Source organism: Ambystoma mexicanum, chromosome 3q (assembly GCF_040938575.1).
Source record: "Ambystoma mexicanum isolate Mex_15411 chromosome 3q, UKY_AmexF1_1, whole genome shotgun sequence".
In the NCBI taxonomy this organism is placed as follows: Eukaryota; Metazoa; Chordata; class Amphibia; order Caudata; family Ambystomatidae; genus Ambystoma; species Ambystoma mexicanum.
Genome location: NC_090926.1, coordinates 611,209,261 through 611,230,514, shown reverse-complemented (window position 1 = coordinate 611,230,514; position 21,254 = coordinate 611,209,261). Strand labels below are relative to the sequence as shown.

The window sequence follows — 21,254 nt, the reverse complement described above, 5'->3', positions numbered from 1 at the left end:
TCTTCCGCATCCGATTCAGGCCGCCTCCAGATTATTTCTCTGTCTTGGCACAAGCGAGTGTAACAAGCTTGCACTGTGCGGTCTGCTTTGTGTACCGCAGCTCGCATGCCTGGTTGCAACCCCACTGTCGGGACTCAGCGTGGTGCAGGGAGCTTTACCATATCCCGGTAAGTCTGTGAGAAGTTCCATCAGCCCTGCATTGCAAGCGCCCGGCCTGTGGAGCATCAATGACTGGTGTCTGTGGTGCGCCAGGGTCTTTTGTAGCTACTTTCCGTATCGCGCCGCCTCAGCATTCAGGTATTAAAGCAACTGTGTATCCGTTTCCAGCTACTTCCCCATTCAGATACAGTAGCACAGCCCAGTGACACGCACTCCACCACCATAATTGACATTCCGGGCCGCTCGCTCGAATGCAAAGCTGCATCTGCTGGTCTGGCCATCCCTCAAGCTTGGTGCACCTTTCTTCTCTTAGGTGCGTTACGTATCCTCTCACTATGTCTTCCCGGCTCTCGTCGTAATGCACACCAAGTGGCTTTAAAGTGTAGCCGCTCTTCTCCTCTGCTTCCAACTACTGCCACTTGCTTAATCAGCCCCAAGCACCGCCACGGGAAGCTATTCAACTCTGTTCCTTTGTCTCTGCGACTCCTCTCTTTGTTCCCGGGGTGCCGCCATTTTGGTTTCTCAACGGAGGACAGTTAAAATCTTCTGAAGGCTTGTTACTTGCAATTGACAGTACCAATGATGCCCATTGCACGCTCAAAGTATGCAGTACGTCTTTATGCATCAGTGCCTCCAAATTTCCCATTCAGGACGATATTTCTGCATAGCTTCTATTCCGTTTTCCACAGGATCAGCAGGAGCACCTCCGGAAACACATCTTATTGCATGGCCTTCTAGCCACACACCCCCAACCTCTGTCTTCTTCATAGACCTTGTGCATGTACATTAAGTACGCCTCTATATTGTTGTGGGTCATTAGACTTTTATCCTGAAGACAGTTTTCATGAGCACAATCATGCAAGTCTGCCAATCCTTGTGCTAGAGGACTCGTGTAGTTTTGGCCATATCTGACCTCCACTGGAAAGCCTTGCATGGACACAATCCAGGAAGTACTTCTGGAATTACTAATGTTCTGTAAGGATATATATAGGGTTTTTATTGCCAGCGTATAGTATATAGCATTTTTATTGCCAGTATATAGCATTTTCGCCACTATATAATATATAGCGCTATTGCTAGCATACAAAGTACACAGCCAGGCCCAGTTTGAAACTGCAGGCATTCAGAGCACACATAGAAAAACGTAGTGTGCTGCCAGGTTAAAATAATGAGGTGCGCAATTTATATTGGATGCTTCATGTGTGAAGACTACATAGGAATACATAACTGATTAACATTACTAACACTACTAAAGTGCTAATTTCTAACATGATAATGCAGTCTATGCACAATGAGGTAAAATCCATGTGTTGGGCGCACTGTTTAAAATTCATTTTTTCCATGAGGAAATGCACACTAGCGTTTTATTCAGCTTGTAGAGAGCAGAAATATGCAGGAAGCAAAAGGAGACAGTAGCTCTGGAATCAAGTCTCATTGTATTGAAAACAAAGGCTGACACAGGGCACATTCTTTTTATTCTGATTGGTAGAAATTGTAGGCAGACAAGCCACGTCAACAAAGGGCTGAATCAAGAGTTTTCCTGAAGAGGAAAAGTGAGGCGAGTTGGGATTTCGTGCTGGGTTCAGGAGACAGAAAGACAGAGTTTTCAGAGGGTCGAGCTCTGACTTTGGATCTAATCCGTTGGCGCTCCCCACACACATGTACAGAGGAATTTCGCATTGCGAGTGGGACTGCGAAACACAGCGAGGTCGTGCAGGGACTTCAAAGATTACTGGCCTTGGTAAGAGATTTGTGGCAGGTGAGGAATAAAAAAAAGTATGGTGCGTGTCTGTTGCTAGAATCCATTGGCAGTGCAGAGAAGTTAGAAATCATTGTATGAATGAGCGGTAGTTTTTCAATGCCTACACTGTTGCCAGGAGTGCCTTTCCACAGTCATTGAATTTTTTGTCCACTGAAGACAACCTTTTTCTCGCGTACGAGATGACTTTGTTGACCTTGCACATGCTTTTGGTACAATACCGCTGTTAGGCAAGTATCTGAGAACTCTGTCTCCAAGAAGAACTCCATGTTCTTGATGGGGTAAACCAAAAAAAGGAGCTTGGGAAAGGATTGTCAGTTGTTTAACTGCCTCATATTGTTCTGGACCCCACTCCCACTTGACTGCAACCTTTAATAAATGGACCAAAGGTCAAGTGCCCTTCCATAGTCTTCAATGAACTTTTGACTATAATTACTGAGTCAAAGAAGGATTCTTAATTCTTGCAGCGTAGTAGGGCCTATTCATTTCACTAAGGCTTGAACCATCTTCACCTGGGGACTGAGACCATCAGGGCTGATCTCGTGCCTAAGAAATTCACTTGGGTTTTAAACCACAGTGCTTTCTGAAAGGACAGTTTTGCTCCGGTTTTCTGCAACTGGGGCAGAACATAGCAGATTTCTGCTATATGTTCCCCCACTGTTGATCTCTTATCAGAACATCATCTACATAGGCCAGGTTTCCCCTTTCGCCCAAATCGGGCATGGCCTTATGCAGAAAGATGTTGAACTCATTGCCGGAGTTTATGTATACAAAGGGGGTTCGTGTACACGTGTACTGCTGCCCCAGAAGGTACAGGCCAGCTTGTACTGGTCTTCCTTATGCACAGGTACTGTCCAGTAGCCTTAGGTCAAGTCAATAGAGGTCACACCTTTGACCTTGGATCTGTGCCAGCGCTTGATCGATGTAGGGAATTACCTATCTTGACATGTGGACCCATTTGTCAACTCCCTTGGCCGTTTGGTTTGAGTTTAGTTTAGTTTATTTACTTATATAGCGCACCTAACCCAAGGGTAACTGGGCGCTTATACTTAGGTACATGGAAAGTTACAGGTAGATTACACAAACAAATCACAATATAGAAAAGCAACACATTTTTACAAAGGTGCTATGATGGGCATGTTAACAAATTACAATACTGAGAGTCATGAAATTTTACAAGGCACAATATCGGACATGAAGCAAGCTGTACACTAGATTTACAATAAATACAGTGATCAAGGATACAAGTTAAAGAATGAGCAGTTAGATCAACCAGGCCTATACAGTCTGTTGAGTGAGGGATAGATATCGCTATTAGAAGGAAGTCTGGGCGAATAGCCAGGATTTGGTCTTGGCTCTGAAGGACCAGAATGAGGGTTCTGCTCTAATGGCTGGAGGTAGAGTTCCAACATTTGGCCGCTAACAGTGGGAAGCTGGAGCCTCCTGCAGTTTTTAAATTATATTTTGTGATGGTGAGTTGGTTGAGGTAGTTAGATCTGGTCGGTCTGTCTGACTGACGTCTGGCAAATATATTTGTCAGATATTTAGGGGCCGTGTTTGAAAGACATTTGTGCGTGATGACAAGAGATCGAAGTGTGATTCTGTCGCGAAACGGGTAACCAAAGTGCATGCCTCCTGAATGCGGAGATATGACTCGAGCGTGGGATGCTTAGGACTGATCTTAAGGCATTGTTCTGGAGAACTTGAAGTTTGTTTAAGTTCCAAGAGGATGAGCCAAGGAATAATGTATTACAATAATCCATCTTGAAAAGGATCAGAGCTCTAGCTAATGTAATACAGCTGTTAGTTGATAAGAAATGTTTGCAGGGATTTATGAGTTTATTGGTGTAGGCAGTAGATGAGGCTGTGGAGTTAAATTGTCTTTTTAAGAGATAAGGTAGAATCTAGGTAGGTCCCAAGCATTTTATGTTCGCTGGAAACATTTATGGCCCCGATTCATGGATTATTTGCGCCAAAAAAGGGGATTTGAGCACCATTCTGCCTGCAAATCCCTGTTTAACTAATGGGGATTTGCAGGCAGAATGGCGCACAAATCTCATTTTTTTTTGGCGCAAATAATACATGAATCAGGCCCATGGTGTTTCCATCGATGATGAAAGCGGAGTAGCGTTTGTCTAGTTTGTTTAACCGAGCTTGGGAGGCAATGATCAGGAGTTCGGTCTTGTCTTCGTTTAAACACAGACTGTGAGTGGCCATCCAGACTTGGATCTCTAGATAGATGTCATTGATCATTTTTATTTATTTATTTATTTTATTTTTTATTTTAGATGGTTTATTACAAACCTTTAAAATATGATTTCATCAAGTCACAACAGTAGAAAAACATGAGAACATTACAAAAGGTCCTTCCTCATAACTTTGGGCTCAAATACATTAAGTAAATAAGGAAAGAAAAATTTCTGAGGGGCAAACGAAAGAAAATGTTCATTCTTTCCTTTTCCTTGTTTACATAAGTGATTTCAAAAGGAGAGAGAAAAAACAAAGAGAAAAAAGCAAAAAGGAAAAAGGAGCAATCAAACCACTGATTTCTAGATAGAAGCGATAGCAGCCGGCAACTGTGTGACACTAACAGGTTGATTTATAAGCCGCTTATTAAGAGCTTCCAAGAAAAATGTTAAAGCGACTGTTAATTTTCTCTGTTTCATCAAATAGTATTTGCCACCATTCTTTGGCATTTAAAGCTGGTCTTTCCAGGATACATTGTCCCAGGCACTTAGTTCTCTCTGTGCATAGATCTGTGCAGAATAGGGAGAGATGTTACAATGTTTCATCATACAGACCACATAGTCTACAGACTTTCGATCTTGAGCCTTTTTTCCGCCACTGGTTGTCTTTCTCTTTTGTTTTAAACAGATTCAGATGAAATTTGATGTAAAGATCTCGTCGGTGCGGGTCAGGAAACAATTTTAAGAAATTTTGTATTTTGTTAAAGGATCTTTTGTCACTAGGGATATCTTTCATGGTATTATGACTCCTTCTTTGGTCCCCAGTTGCGATCCAATCACTTCTCCACAACAGTTTTTTAACTAGGTTTGGATTAGTATGAAGTGTGTCAATACAGGTATTTAAATCATTTAGAATTATTTAGCAACGATCAAACCAGGCTGTAAATACATTCTGTTGAATGGCGTTTTCCACATTTTGCAAGATTTTAAATTGCAGGGGGATGTTTTTAATTGTGATTTTACGATACAAATTTAGCATGTTCCAGCAGATTCTAGCATGAATGGATATTAAGCTGAGTTCATGGCGGATACATGCTGTGGGGGTTCCTCGTGGTAATCCTAACACCTTAGACCAAAAAATATTTTCAAGTGTGTTCCAGACTTGGTGTGAGCTCACTTTCGGCTCCACAAATGAGCGCAGGGACTGCTTTTCGTTTATAAAAAGCAAGGACTGGCAAAATTGAGTATTGGGCATATTTTTTGTGCAGGATTGATGCTTGATTTGCCAGTTGATGGCATTTTGTTTTCACACTCGCAACCCATGGAGCATCATTCACACTTGAGTTGATTAACATCCCCAAATATCTGATGATCGACTTGACTTGCGGGGGATTTTTTTCAAGATGCCAGCGAAACCTACATGGGTGTCCTCTGTTTTCCCCTCTTAGGTTTTTAAGTACCAGGATTTCTGATTTAGCGATGTTTATGCTGAGACCGTTGGTCTGGACGTATATTTCTAGAGTGTGTAGTTGTCTTTGTAATCATATAGGAGTTACATCTAGCAGAATTAGGTCATCTGCATAGAGTAAACGGCTTATATGACGTCCATTTATTTTAGGAGGAAACGCAAGTGCACTATCAAGGGTCTGGGCAATGTCAGACAAAAAGAGGTTAAAAATGATGGAAGTCAGAGGACTCCCTTGTTTTACTCCACAGTAAGTAGATATTGCTGTGGATAATTTCCCAGCTCGATCCAGTCGAATCCTGATGTTTGTATTCATATGGAGCTCTCTTATTGCCAGAGGTAAACTTAGAGGGCAGTTCCAGCAGGTTAATTTAGACCATATAATCTCACGGTCGATACTATCAAACGCGTGAGCAAAGTCAATAAACGCAAGATAAATCCTTCCACCAGTTCGTAATGTTTCCATTTTCAGGATATTCACAATCAGAAGGTTCAAACTGCAACCAACCCCTTTTACAAAGTCAGTTTGTCTTCTGTCAATATGGTCACTCAGAAGGCTCCATTCAGTTAGTTGATGTTGCAGAACAGTTGAATAGATTTTTCCTTGCACATTGAGAAGTGCAATTGGACGATAGTTCTTACGGTTGGCTCAGTTTCCCTTTTTAAATACAGGGACAATAACTGCACTTTTCCACAATGTCGGGGTGGAGCAAGAAGCAGCAATCTTGTTGATTAACAGGTGACATAGGCCATTCTACTCTTCCGGATTAAGTTTTAGGGTATAGTTAGTCAGCACATCAGGTCCAGGGGCTCGCAAAGTAGTTAGTTTTTTTATGCTGTTCAGGATGTTAGTTTCCTTAAATTTGAGATCCCAGGAGGTCAAGTGAGGAAACGCTGGTTCTTTTGTATTACCCATTTTACTATACAGTTGACTGTAATGGGTAATGTAATAATTTTCTGACACCATATTTGACTGAGTGGCATGTTGAGAGGCCTCGAGTTGATTAATAATGCTCCAAAACTCTCTAGGATTTTTGTTTGTGAGTTTTGATAACATAGTTTCAGCGTCTCGTTGGTTCATGATTGCCTTATGTGACTTTAGCCAATTTTTGTACGTCTGGGTTATGTGTTTTTTCTCAATATTTGATTCAGAATGATTTCGTTTTAGGACTGTCCGAATTTGCATTTTCATTTCCCGCTTTTGTTTCAGCACCTCCAGATCAAATGTGTGTTTAGGTGCAAATCCCATCATGCGAAGAACTTGTTTTTTTTTCTTGAAATTGAGTCAGGAGATGGCTGTATTCCAGTACGTCATCTTCTCTCTGATAGGCCAATCTGACAGATTTAACCTTGTTGTCATCTAGTTTCAGTCTTATACTGCTTGAGTCAGTTGAAATAGTTTTCTTCCAGAAGTCATGAGACTTTATAGCCAACTTGGAAAAGCACAATTTTACCATGTTATGGTCACTCTCAGTTTTTCTAAGACTTGTAGGGTTAATACCCGTCGGTGTAGGCTTTCAGAGACGAAATAATCCAGGATCGATTCTTGATTATTTCTCCTCCAGACTGCTTTGGCTGGTACGTCTCCTGTGGTATTGACATTTAACATATGCATGTTTCTGGCCTCCATTTCAGCACACCATTGTGCTGCCACATTCGAGGACTCTGCGTAGCTGTTTGAAGGGAGTATATTTTCTACTATGCAGTTGATGTTCAGTTCGCCACACATTAGAATGTTTGCTGGTTGGGTTTGTTCGTTTATCTCATCAATTAACTGAGTTATTGAGTCAATAAAGCACGCTGGTTTGGTGGCTTTGTGCTGCCAGTATACGTTGATGACGTAAATTAATTCTTTTCCACCCTTATGTTTGTCTTCTTTCTTTATGAGAGTCATCTGGATATAGGGAGATACGTTTCTGGTTTCCATGATTATATAACCTAGGCCTTTCCAGGTTAGTGTTAAAAGCCCGGCCCTGGGTCTCCCCCTGTCATTTTTGATTGCTGGATTAAAGGATTATGTCATAGGCATCTGAGATAGGAAGTTCAGTTATCCATGTTTCGTGAACACATATTATGTCTAAACCTTCCAGCCAGTTATTCTGCATCAAATGTTTGTACCCTCGGGTATTTCAGGAACCACAACTGGTCGTTAGGTTAGTAGATGCAACCGGGCATTAATTTTGATTCTGCCTCATTAGGGCTGAGGCAATCCAGTTCCAATTCCTTGGGTCTTCATCAGCCGAGCATGGTGCAGTACTTTATTCGATACTCCACATGTTACTACACGCAGAGAACAAATAGAGCTCTGTACTCTGTGTTAGTACAAGAAGGGGTTTCTAAAATTCGAGACAGCTCGGTCATTTGCCGGTGGCGTTCCTGACTAGATACAGGAAGTCCCACCAGCACTTCTTTTACTAATTATACCATATGACATAGGAAAACATAAAGTTGACATTTTCCACTTGCCATAAAAGTATACACATGCTGTAATAATAACATGTGCCTTTAAAATTTAAAATGAATTTTTCCTGCACCAATCCAAAAACCTTAAGGGCAACCTCCTCTCTCTCTTGGAGCAGGACCACAGCTGCATCCTCATCTTGTAGCTTCTGCAAAATCGATTTGCGCTTGGCAGAAGAGTTTAGTCCTCTGACGTTGAGGGAGACGAATCTCAGGGTGTGGTGTTCCTGGGTGGGAAGTGAGATTGCTGCTGGATTCGGATGGGGGGGTGGGATGAGTGTGAGTCAGCCATCATTTTGAAGAGTCCATAGCCGTGTACCATCCTGCTCTTGGAATTTTAACCCAAACCTCCAACGGGAGGGCTGAGCTTTAACCAAAGGGGGGGGGGCGGTCTTATGGATCCGGCAACGACCCTGGCCAACTGTGCCAAACAACTGCTCCCGGCCGAAATGGCTGGAGCCAGGAACAAGAACTGTGCGTCATTCCAAGGACTCATAGGTGGATAGTACCTTGGAAATGGGCATGGGCCGTGGGGTGGGGCCCACTGCAACGACTGTAGAGATTCATCTGCTTTCTCATGATCAGCGCGGTTCCACCTGGGTAGAGGAAGATCCCAGACAAGGGGGAAGAACAGGGTCCCGTCACCTGGGCTCATGGGTGGACAAGTAAAATAGGGCTATGTAGTGAAGTCTCAGGTCTCTTGGGACCTGGCGCTCCTGCCCAAGTTTCCTTCCTGTGATGGTTTATCTTTTCCTTCCGTGTCTTGGGACACTGGACCATGGAGTCTGCCCAGCCTTCAATGGGGAGGTGGAACCCTTGTCAGCAGTGCTTTCTGAGGATGGAGGCGTGGATGAGACTGGATGCATGATTTTTCCCACATCTTCGAGGTGGCCAATTATCCGTAAGGTGCCTTTATAGGAGAACTGTAGGGCTGTCGGGAAGAGCCATCTATATCGAATCTGGTGGTCCTGAAGAAAGAGAGTTAAAGGCTGAAGGGCCTTCCTCTTTTGGCGCGTGAGGAGGGAGAGGTCCTGATAGATCTGGTAGGGGAGAGCCTTGGAAGGATAATTCGTCTTGCGAGCGGCTGACTGCCGAGACAGCTTCCTTTGTGGTGAAAAAGTGCACCCTAGTTATGAAATCGGGGGGGGGGGGGTCTGATTCCACCCCTCTGCGCGGGCGCAACCTGTGGGCGCGGTCCAGAATGAGCTGGGATTTGTCCAGCTGAGGAAGCAAGGACTGGAAGGGGTCTCCCACATATTCCGCCAGGGCTTTGTCTGGAACTGCGGTTCGTATCCCTTGGTTCCGTAGGTCATTGTGTCGGGCCCCGTTTTCAATTCCTTCCTGTTTAAACTCCAAGATTTCACACTTTTCTTGTAGGGATCTGATTGAGCGTTGGATGTTCCACAGTCTCTGTTCTGCCTCTGTCATCCTTTGGACAGTGCGTTCTAGATTTGTGGTGAGCTCGATCATGTATGATCTGAATTCTGATTTAATATCAGCCATGAAGGCTAGGATGTCGTCCTTGGTCGCGAGGGACCCCCTGTCATCCAGCGACTTCTGTGGAGTGAGCTTGGGGGGGTCTTGTTTCTTTCCTTTATCTGCTGACAGTAGCATTGTGGCTATGTCTGGGTTCTTACTAGACTTTAGCTGCTTAGCCATAGCGACCTTCGTAGGCGGAGGAAAAAGCGCAGCAACTCCTTGGGAGGAATAGAGTAAGTAGGTTATTACCCAGGTCTTGGTTTGAAGTGACTAATTTGTGTGTGTCTACACAGGCTCCAGTTTCTGTTCTATGGTTGGTGTGGGTGACGGGGCAGCTGGCGGGGGAGGAGTACCATGGTGAGGTTGATGTGTCCCCCCCTAGAGAGGAATGGAGGGGGGTTGGTGTGTGGGCCAGGGCGCCCCAGGAAATGAATGGGCGAGGGGGGGAGCAGAGCCATCACACAAGCGATGTAGGGGGAAAGAGTAGCATCTTGGTGGATCCTCCCAAACCGCTTTATAGCCGTTCCTCCTGGAATGTATGTTCACCTCTGTTCCGTTTGCCACGGTTGGTGTGTTCAGCCCAGATTAATGATGGCTCTCTTGTTGGTTGTGCCTCATCATTGAAGCCCATGGGGTCAGGCTGCAATATCATCCAGGGCCGGACACCAGGCCCCCCTATTGGCACTCCCTCCTTCCCCAGCGTTCTCCCCCAAAGGGCGCAAGGGAGGCTTTAGTAAGGTGGCTTTCCCACCTAGCGTTAAGGGACTGCTGGAGGCTGTTGCTTGCATGATTGGAGACTTTCAAGTGTTCCACGTACCCTGTGGCAATGCTTGTAGTTTGGAGAGGGGCCGCCGCCAAGCGTTGGTCCCCCCTTCCCAATGTGGGGGGGACCGGAGAGGATTTCAGCATCTCTTGGGGCCCGAGTGCTCCAAGGCAGGCAAAGAGAGTGTAGTTGCAGGCTGGAGAAGCTTATGTGGCTGCCGGGTCGGAGGAGGCAGCTGGTTGGAGAGTCTTGTGGGGGGTACGAGAGCAGCAATGCTATGTTATGGGCCGGAGCGCCCCAGGAAATAGTTGCGGGCCCAAGGTCAGCCCGTTGTCGGAGGAAGTAAGGTGGCCGTTGGGAGAACCAGGATCTCGGCAGGTACCACGGGCGAGTCTTACCGTTGGGGAGGAACCTCTGCTGGGCCTTGGACCCTTGCTTCCCTGGGTGGGCATCAGGGATCCACCGGCACCACCACGGAGCCCGGTGGGCGCGCTCCCCACCTCACTGTTACTCGTAGGACTGGGCGGATCAGATTTGTCTCTGTTCCTCCGTAGGGGCCAGTGAAGGGCGCTGAGCCCCTCTGGAGGCAGGTGGGTTGAGTGGGCAGACCATCCGCTTAGGGCAGCGGCACTACACTTGCTCCGGAGGGAGACTCCCATTGCCTGTGGCTCGTTTGCGGGGGGGCCAGAGGGCCGCTCTCTTGTCCCACGGAGCATCTGGTCCCCGCCTCCAGCGCCTCTCGGAGGTTGTTTCAGGGCGTTTCGGGTCCGCCTGACATCTTGAAATCCTATGGCGGCGGGCCTTCGAGGCTCTTCGTTCCCGTTCTGGGCTACTAAGGCATTTTAGGTCTGCGTTCTCGCCCCAGATGGTGCAAAGGCTTTCCGCATGCCGCAACAGGCATTAGCTTTACAGAAGCCGAAAACCGCCCTAATAACAGCCGCGCTGCGGGCTTTCCACAGAGGCCATTAATGGAGCCTCCGCATCACTGGTGCTCCAGGCCACGCCCCGAGAATACACTTTTAAATCAGGGGCATATATTTTCCATGTGAAGCATTATATTCCTGCATCCTGCTACCACAGTTCAGGCCTTCCTTGTAATATGTTCATTTTGGCAGCTGAACACTTTTCTCTACGTGTTCATTTACAGTTGCAATATACACACAATTCTGGACATCGCAGTTTTAGTCCCATTGATCTGCACACAGCATTTGTTTTTCACCGTGGAACTGAAAGTGAAGCACTGTTTTTCATTCTGATAATTCACAATGGGAATTTTTATTTAAAATGTCAGTTTCTGTGTTGAAAATACAACTTTTTGTGGCTGGGACGGTCTTTGATAGATAAAGTGCAAACCACTTTACTTATTCCCAAATTCTTCATTGTCTGTCAGTATTTATATATCCTAATTCATCCAAATCAACACTTTTAAGTCAGGCAACCTGGGTAAAGTTTACAAGCCACTAGATTTTGTCTCACTTCATCATCCTCAGATGGGTTCACATACGTATTGGTAGTTGTCCTATCAGTGACATGAAGTCACCAAAATGACAGGATAGCAGCTACCTTTGTGAACCTGGCACCCATCTACCCAAGGATTACTTAAAATATTAATTTGGATGAATGACAATATATACATTCTGACAAAGAATTTGGGAATAAGTAAAGTAGTTTGCACTTCATCTGACAAAGACTGTCCCAGTCACAAAAAGTTTCATTATAGCTTGTTTGTTTATATTGGTGTCTATATAGTATACAATTTCATTTCGTAATGACTAGGTGCTGGAATACACTCTGTAGAGGCGTGGATGGTTATCTTTGAGGAACAGAATTAAAACTTGTAAACAAATCATTGGCATGCTGTATGCATTATACCGTTTATATCCTTGGTTTAAGTTCTTGATAGTATGCATCTTTTCAAAGATATATCAACACACACAGAATTATGTATTAGTATGGATAAGATACATAGATTGATTCACTGCAATAGGTATCATTATTTATATCCAAAATAAACATTTTTGAAATGATTGTGTAAACACTCTGGTTTAAGTAGGTCCAAGCTATATTTCAGGTAGTTATAGCGCATCTTCACTGTATCGCTAGGATGAAGCAAGTCTCGGAACAAAGTTTAAAATGATTAAGGAATACGGAGGCAGGTCCATTTTACCAGAATTACCCGGAACAAATTGGGTTTGCATTTGCAAAAGTCAACTATTTATTTATACAACTTGTTATTATTATTCCTGAGACAATGCATGTTTCAAGATTACAATTAATATATGATCCCAAGTGCTTCATTGTTCATAGAAGTTAAATTTGTCTGACATGTTATATAGTGATGGTGTCAGAGTGGAGGGACACTTTCCTGGTTACCCCTTGCGTTGACAAAGGCCGCTCATAAAAGAGCTGGAATAATGAGGTTGAAGCAGAATGAAGCTTTATTTTGCCTTGAGTTGCTGAGAAGTCCTTCCCTTAACAAACCTATTAATTGAGCCCCTGCCTATTCACCGTTTTATCCCATCTGATACAAGTCTTTTTCTATATAGCAGCATTCGAGACTAGTGCATGGCGCATGAGCTTTCCTTCGTCCTCCTTATACCATATTAACTATTTTACTACCACCAACAAAATAGCTCAATGTTTAGGTGTAATCCTGCTCAGCTGTTGTCTCTATTTGCTTGGTTTAGAAATCAAGGTAAAACTACCTCATTAAAAGCGCATAATCCATTTCCTATTATACACATTCAAAGTTAAATGAATTTCTAGGGGAATCTCACGCAGATTTAAGTTTGCTTCAAATGAACTAAAATGCTATTAAATGGTTTCTACTTTGAGTTGCATTCGTTTTGTTTGTTTATTATTTGTATAGCACTGATGAAGGCTTGTAGGCATCAGGGTGCTGACAAAAGCAAAAAAGAATACATTCAATAAATAAGATAAACAACAAGAAAAAAATCATCCAGTACAACATACTTAGCTGTTAAACAAAAACCGAAATAAAATTAAATACAGAAAAATAAAAAGCAGCAAGGCAGGACATGCAAGGAAACAATTCATCCCACCCAAAGAAACCTAAACCAAGTCCATTATCAGATTCAGTTTGATAGGACCATTAACAATATCACAACACCTGCTCAGTAAACACAATATATTACTACCACCACAACCCACAAGCACACACTATCTTTCTCAGAGCACCACCTGTCAATGTTAATTCGAAAGAGAAAGTTAAGGTCGGAGGTTATAATGATTCCTGGCCATAATGATTCTAGTTGATTAGGTGATATGTTAGCAAGTTCTAACGCTTTGGAAGTTTGCATCTTTTGTTGAGTAGCTCAATTAGAGTGGTTGCTTCTTCGAGAACAGCACCATAACCTGTTCCGGCCTTGAAGAAATAATGCTTCGCTCATCTGCGGCCAAGACAAGAGCAGACCATTGCTGTAACAGATATTCAAAGCTTTCTTCAACATGGAGGGGATTTGTAGCATTCCGAATCTACGAAGTGATGGGACCTCTCACAGGCATCAAATCCTTCATGGGTTACATTTGCCACTGGCTGGCGTCATTGTGTTCCTTTTTGCCAGATTCCAGAGTGAGGATCCTCCTGTCTTGCTGCAGAGCCTGTGCCTAACAGATTAATAAAAAAAATAAAAACCTGTCTTGCAATTGAGTAAATCATTTTCTTCCTTTTACCAAAGTTTAAATACAAGGAATATAATGCATTCATTAGTTGTCATTTTAACAATAGATGTCTAAAATTAAAAAGAGCATTGTTGAATTTTTGTTTTGTCATTACATTTCCATCCTGAAAACTAAAAACACAACTCTCATGAAGTCCGAATTAAAAAATGAACAGTTCATCAGGATGAGCACACTAAGAATCAGATCTAGAACAACTACTGAGTTGTTTCTACAAACACTGGATCATTTCGGTATCGCATAACTCTATTTGAAACAGAACCTCTTCCTGTTAAAATCATCCTGTCATCATAGACATGCACTGTACCGAAGGCATGGCTACCGGGTGGAGTTTCAATAATTCCCTGCAAGGTGACATGGTGAATACCACAAGAGTCCAAGCAATAGCCACCATCATGATCGTGTCCTGCTATATAAGCCACAACACATTTATGACATTGTAGAAGAGACAGGATTTCCGAATAATTCCAAGCAAGACAAACACTGTCAGCAGACTCTGGGTGGATTGGAAGATGACCTGTAATAGAAGAAGAACTGCTGTTTCATCCATGGTATCGTATTTTCAAATATAAACACTTAACTGAAATGTTCAGACATTTTTGCAAGTATAACAATGTTACACCAAATAATTTAGAAGACCACCCACCTGATAAGCGTCCACATTATGTAGAAATTCAATAAGTAAACAGCGATCTAACAGTGCGCTTAGCTCCCTTGGTGATTAGATTCATAAAATCTATTCTTTCATTGATCACTCATAGGCTACTACGGGTTAGGGTTCAGATGTTAGTTTGGACGGATAATTACCCTCTTCCTCCACTCTGTGAACATTACTCTTCCCTTTTCAGTCTGGTAGCTGAAGAAAGCTTTGTATGGTATTGCCACAATGTATTCTACTGAATCAATCTATTCCTCATTACTGTTTGTGTCATTTATTTGGCGGACATATTTCCTCACTTGTAACCCCCATCTTGGGATTTGTTTTCTTCCTTCCGGATGGAGGGAGATCTATTCGGTCACAGTTTTTCTATGTGCGTTACTTCTAGTTGCACTCTCAATGCCAACACTTTTGCCTGTTTGATATGCTTGGCCGATTCAAGCCATAATTAATAGCAGGGAGTTGTTCCTTTCCATTTGACAAATATTGCCCAGCACCTAGAAAACAGTGGTATGATGACATGAACCGGCAAGGTCAGCTCTATTCCCATACCGATCAAAGGCTAAATAGAAAACTGCCACCAAAATCCCAAGAGATGTTAGCGACCAGTGCCGACCAGAAAGGCTGGATTCTAGTGCATTTCCTGAACAAGTTACTAAGAGTGGCCAGCACTGTTCTTAACCATTGTCTTAGTTTTGATGCAGCAGGTGATATGTGCATGGGCAGCCAGTCTGAATTTGGCCTGGCACATCCGGTTTTAAAATACAACAGCATCTCCTTCCGCATCAAATCTTCATATAGGCAGAGATACTGGAATCCTTACGATTCCATCCGTTCTTTACAGCTGTGAAAACCAGATGGAATCAACAGGCATTTATGTGAAAGCTGCCCGCTTTGTACCCAACATGGCAGCCAGCATTAACTATTGTTTTGTGCCAGAACCTATGCAAGACGGGCAGTGGGAAAGAGCTCAGAGATATCACATAAAGGGGTCTAGAAATGCAAGGCTGCAGCAGATACAGTTATATGTCACCCAAAGGGCATACATGACCCCCAGAAAGGTCGCTAGATTTGGTAATAAAGAACAACAAAAATGCCCCAAGCGCAGGGAGGGGGATGCCGGGATGATTCATATGTTCTGGGCGTGCCCAGGAGATGGGAAAATCCTGGGAGGAAGTTAAGCTACGATTAGCTGAAAAGGGAATCAAGCTAGATGTGGAATCTATATGGGCATGCATGATGGGGGGGATTCACCAGACCACGCAACCTAAAACACGTTTGTAAACTCAAAGACCTGGCCTACATCCTGGCCAAAACGAGAATATCCATGAGCTGGAAAGCAGCCCACAGACCCAGACCTGAGGTATGGTGGCACGACCTCCTGAAATGGGCAGAAGCCGAGACAGTAGCATGTTATGAGGCAGCCGACAGAGGGGAATATGGCGAAGTGGGGCCTCTGATAGCATGGAGACAAGTAGCCTCATTGTCGGGACCCTCCCATGCCAATTCTAGTGAACAGGACAAGTCTGAGAATGAGGAAGGGGATGAACCCCAGAAGAAGGGTAATCTGACGAACGGTAGTGGAAGCTCAAGTTAAAATAGGGGAAGGGAGGAAGACATTAATTAAAAAAAATGTATGCCTGAGGAACTTGTAACCGAAAATGTCGGGAGTGATGGTTATGTTTTGTTTGTTTTAAAAATCAATAAAAATTAATTTTAAAAAAAAACTTGTTTTGTGCCCCCGGGTTTTTACACAGAAGGGCCAAAACATGAAACACTGCTCAGACAGGACCGTGGACATGCAGGTGTTAGCTCTATTGTCCTTTACACGCAATTTGTACATCACTATAAATGACTACCTCTGTGTGGCAAGGTGCTGGACTCTGAAATAGGGAGCGAGGGATTGTAGCTGGCAATTCTCAGCTGCATTTCAGGGGAGGTCATGCTCTGAGTCTTTAGGAGCCTCATAGATAGTCCTGCTACAGGGTGCTTTTTAATATTCTTTGTGATTGCCTTTTACAATAAGGTAGAAACAGAACATTTTGCATTTCAAAACCCACCTCACCCAAGCTTTGTCCAAGCCACTTCCTCTGGCTTTTGGCTTCACCACTGAAACGTATCAGTTTTATGGCTCTATCTATACAGTCTTCTAGAGTATCAGGTATGCTTATAGATCACCCATCTTTAGGGCATGTCAGTGCCTCTCTCTGAAACCTTGGTTGTTTTTTCCAGCCAGAGCCGCCTGCCCAAGTTGTTGTGGGATCATCTACAAAACTACTAGTGCAGGGAGAGGAGTAATTTTAAGTAGTAAAAACCTCCCAATGGAGAAAGCGGTATTAGTTTCCACTTTTTCATATTAAAGTGATGTTGCTTAAACTATATATTCTGTGAACGATGATAGGTAACACTATACCGAGTTAAATCGTGTATGTTTTGAATTCCTGCATCCAAATGTCGCATTGAGTGCCTCGCTTCCAAGCGACCAAATACTGATTTGGGTTGAATCCTCTTATGCTGTGATGCTTCTCCTTAATTGCTAAAAGTTTCCGTCAGTGGGTTGGTTAGGTGCATGACTTAGTGATGAATAAGCACATATATCCACTGAACAGGGAAATTGCATAAAATGCACAGGATTCATCCATTCCCAATGTGTGCAACGTTTCACAATTGCTACTATGCATCAGGAAGTAGCATGGGCATAGGGCACAAAGGATGTTAGTTTCATCTCTATGTTAAGCTTTGTCCTATGCATTAGCAGTTGTTTTATGGTGCTTGGATCATTCTTATAAATTGTACCTGAATTCCAAATTTCTTATAGCTGTGCCACATACTCTACATTGACGGAGCAGTCCACAATGCCCAGTGTGCAGTTTCACCAAGCACTGGGAGTTTCAGCAGACCACTGATGTTACTTGTTGGATGGCATCCTACGCTACACCCAATCTTCTCTGTATAGGCTTGTCTGGAGATTACTTGTTACCATCTCTGCATTTATTACATTTTAGTCAGTCAATATCGTGGTGTTCGCATTTAATCAGGCTGTGTGATCCACAACGGAGGGTCTACTACATGTTTTAAAGGTTAACAAAAAATCTTTGCTTCGACTGATTATGATATTTGACCCGAGCACATATTTCTTTTTAACACTGATCAACAATGGGCTCTTGCGTTTGCCATTTTATGATGCAATTCACAGGGCAGTCGACCTGGACCAGGTGGACTATGCCAGGGTCAGCAAGGCAGTAGTAACATGCAGGATCGTGGCTGTGGGCATCGGGTACCAGATGCATACTGGTGAGCCAAGTCCATGGGTCTGCATAGCGCATAGCTGAGGGATTGCGGAAACTGGCTCTTTGGATGGCTTGGATATGCTTCATGACTTTTCAGGTGGGCTTTCCATTCTCAGATCTCTGTCAATATTTATAGTGTTTACTTGATTATATTGGAATGGCTGGGAAGTTTACGAATCCAGTCAAGTGTTTGCATAATTCCGTCCTATCAGAATGTTTTCTGGAAGCACTTAAGGAAGCCATTATGAGGGATGTTGCCTCGCAACCCTGCTTGTTACTTTGCTTGCATAGTGTTTACACTTCAGGTTGGTGCCAGTTTTTGTGCCGCTCTAGGTGAAGTCCAATTTTGGCACCCACTCCTCATGGGATCAGATGTTATGTTTTAGGAGCAAAACAACGCTAACTAGTGCTGCACTGCTGGTGGAGTCATAGGACATTGTATACAATCTCCATCTTGTAGCACTAGATGTGTTTAAGCTATCGCTTTTACTGGACCGATGGCGAAAAACTGGAGGTTGTTCCCTACCTGACACTTTCCCTCGATATAATGATTTTGCCCAGGTCACTGCATACTTCTGTATCCATGTAAGAGACAGCTATGTGGCATCGGGGAATTCACTGTGCCAAGTATGATCGAGGAGCAAGATGGGCTCTTGATATTAGCAAACGAGTTTTTTTTCTGAAGGACCCCCTTCCGCTGTTCTTTATGAGCAGATGAGCATACAAATAGTCAAAGATATACTGTGCAATCTTTGAGAGGGCGGGCTCATCTAAAAACAGTTTTTTTGTATAACTAGTGGACTAGAATGCCACGTTGTTGTCATGGAATATTTTAGATAAGCTCCTGTTGATATTGTAAAACGTCCCCTGTTTGTCCTCTATCTGGGTTTTAGCGTTGGTTCACTAGGAGATCTAAACATGCCAATGACAAGGACGTCCATGTCCCCAGAAGTCCCCATGGACAGTCAACTGCTAATTATGGTTGTACCACACTGTGGCAGAAATTCCTCCTGCAGGCCAGTTAATATGTTTGCCAATATTGCTGTTGGTCTGTTGTCAGATTCACAAAAGGTATGTTTGGCCCACTGGATAGTGTCTTTTGCATAATGTGTGAGTTTTTACTGCAAGGGGCCTCTTTTCCAGTTACGATTTGCCCAACGTAGCGGGGTTTGGAGTGGTTTACAACTTGCAGACCCCACTAGACATCCTGGATCCTTGGGAAATAAAGGACGCTTTATAAACTGGCCCACTTCAAGACTATCAAACCTAATCACAACCATATAAATCCCACCCCCAGCTTTATATCTGTTCTTGTTATCTCTGAAAAGCGTTCATTTATGCATCTGTACTGTTGCATAACTCTAAAGCGCTCTGTTATGTATCTGTATTGTTGTATACCTCTGTAAAGCGCTAAGTTGCTTCTCAAAGCTAGGTCTGCACGCAACAAATACCATAATAATAAAAGTTTACCCACTGTTGCAATGAAGACTTTGCCCAGTTGAAAATTAAAATGTAGGGCAATTGACAGATGCATGTACCAAATACTGCTACTCGCAAACCACTTTGAATATTGTGGAACTTCTATACCAATCAGGGCTTGGTTAGGCTAGTGTCACATACATTGGGGACCACCTGAAGGGAAAAATAAATCACTTCAAATGTCATTGAGGAACAGCCCTATACTGAAGAGCCCCTGACCAAGATACCGGTCTTCCATAACTCGCACCCAGCACCCAAAAACGGCACTGCCAGCTAGCTTGGCACTGTCACTCCCTACACTCCGTTACCAAGCATCCCAGTACCACTGTTTTCACACCGACACCCTGCCAACCCTCCCTTACTGTTGCCCCCATGTGACACCATTCATGGCCGGCCTCACAATGCCTACCACGTCTGCATTGCCTGTGGTAGCTTCCCCCACAGCACCGCACCACAAGCCTGTACACGATATATTGGCACCCCAGTAATACTCATTCCTCCTTACAACCCTTTGCCGTGTCTGCTCCATTTAGCAGCCATCATGAATCCCTTGCGCCCACCCCATGGTTCCAGAGAAGAGCACTGAATCCCTTGCTCTATTACTCATGGCGCCCATTACTCTGGAGGATGATCAAGGGATCAATAGTACTTATAAACACTCCCCTGAAGAAATTGCACACATACTGTTCAATCAAGTGAATCACATTCAGCACATAAAAGGCAAGATGAATGAATAATTGTGAATGCTCTCTAGATATTCCTGGAAAGTCATTGTGCAACCACTGGCTTGGCTCCCCCTGGGTCCTCCTTCGGAAACTGAACTGCGCAGACACCACAGGCCAAAAATGCCACCCTCGAGTGAACTGGATGAATGCCGAAACGTTTCAGCTTGCATGCCTAGATGTATCAAAAACCACAGTATACATTCATGAATTGATATCTGCAAATAAACAACATTAAAATTAAACTTAATTTCTGTCTGTGCATGGAGATAAACTGCAGAGGAGGGTAAGCCCGCAGAAAAATGACAAAAATAGGATTTTTAGATACTTCTGGGGCGCAATGTTTCCAACCACAGCTCCCACCAGCCCTGGCCTGGAAATTAAAAATGTCACCACCCAATAAATGTGATACTAACATCTACAGTATTATTAGAGGCATGGATGATTCAGTTGTACTCATTTCATTGACTTCAGTAGGGTGACAGGATGATTCCTCATGCCCATTGACTGTATATCGCTATGTAAGGTGGAGTGCATGTGAGCTACAATAATGGATGTAGCAGTTCATAGGGACACAAATTCAAGATTGATAACTGCGTCTGCGGAAATCAAGCCGTGGAGCTCCTGCCTGTGTGATAACATGACATTAATTAGTACTCTGGTGCACAGTACACAGCGTCATGCAGACATTCTTCTAATGTTTTATTTCCACGTACTTTTCAAGACATGTAACATGCTCATTTCCCAACCCACCAGCCGTTTAGCAAGTTTATTTTGTGTACCATAATTTTTGTTAACAGACTCATTACAGGATGACATAATGCACAACACTAATTGGGATTTTTCCGCCTGGTTTTTCCACTCTTGTTCTGCAGATATGTACTGCCAATTTGAAGATGTTGCTGAATTACAATGCCTGCCTATGGCGTGTACTGAACACTTCAACTAGTCCAATTACCAAAGGGGGCCATGCTAGTTCTGTTCATTTGCAAGGAGCAAGCTCCCAGCGGAACGCATTATGTTAACCAATGCCCTAACTCTGCACCTGTGATGACACAATGTGTACTGTACACAGAGAGTAAAACTATTGTACAGGTAAAGGTGCGGACCTTCTCTTCACTGTATAGCATATTTG

General features: G+C 43.6%; 1 protein-coding gene across 5 annotated transcripts in view; it reads right to left on the bottom strand.

Moving 5' to 3' along the window:
* Window positions 1–13,090: 13,090 nt before the first annotated feature.
* LOC138582830 (manganese-dependent ADP-ribose/CDP-alcohol diphosphatase-like) overlaps window positions 13,091–21,254 on the bottom strand; it is a 181,042-nt gene continuing 172,878 nt past the window's right edge. For all 5 annotated transcript variants that reach the window (XM_069654504.1, XM_069654500.1, XM_069654501.1 and 2 more), the window contains one exon: window positions 13,091–14,487. In XM_069654504.1, coding sequence (XP_069510605.1) covers window positions 14,168–14,487 — 320 coding nt within the window. In that variant the 3' untranslated portion in view covers window positions 13,091–14,167. The remainder of the gene's footprint in view (window positions 14,488–21,254) is intronic.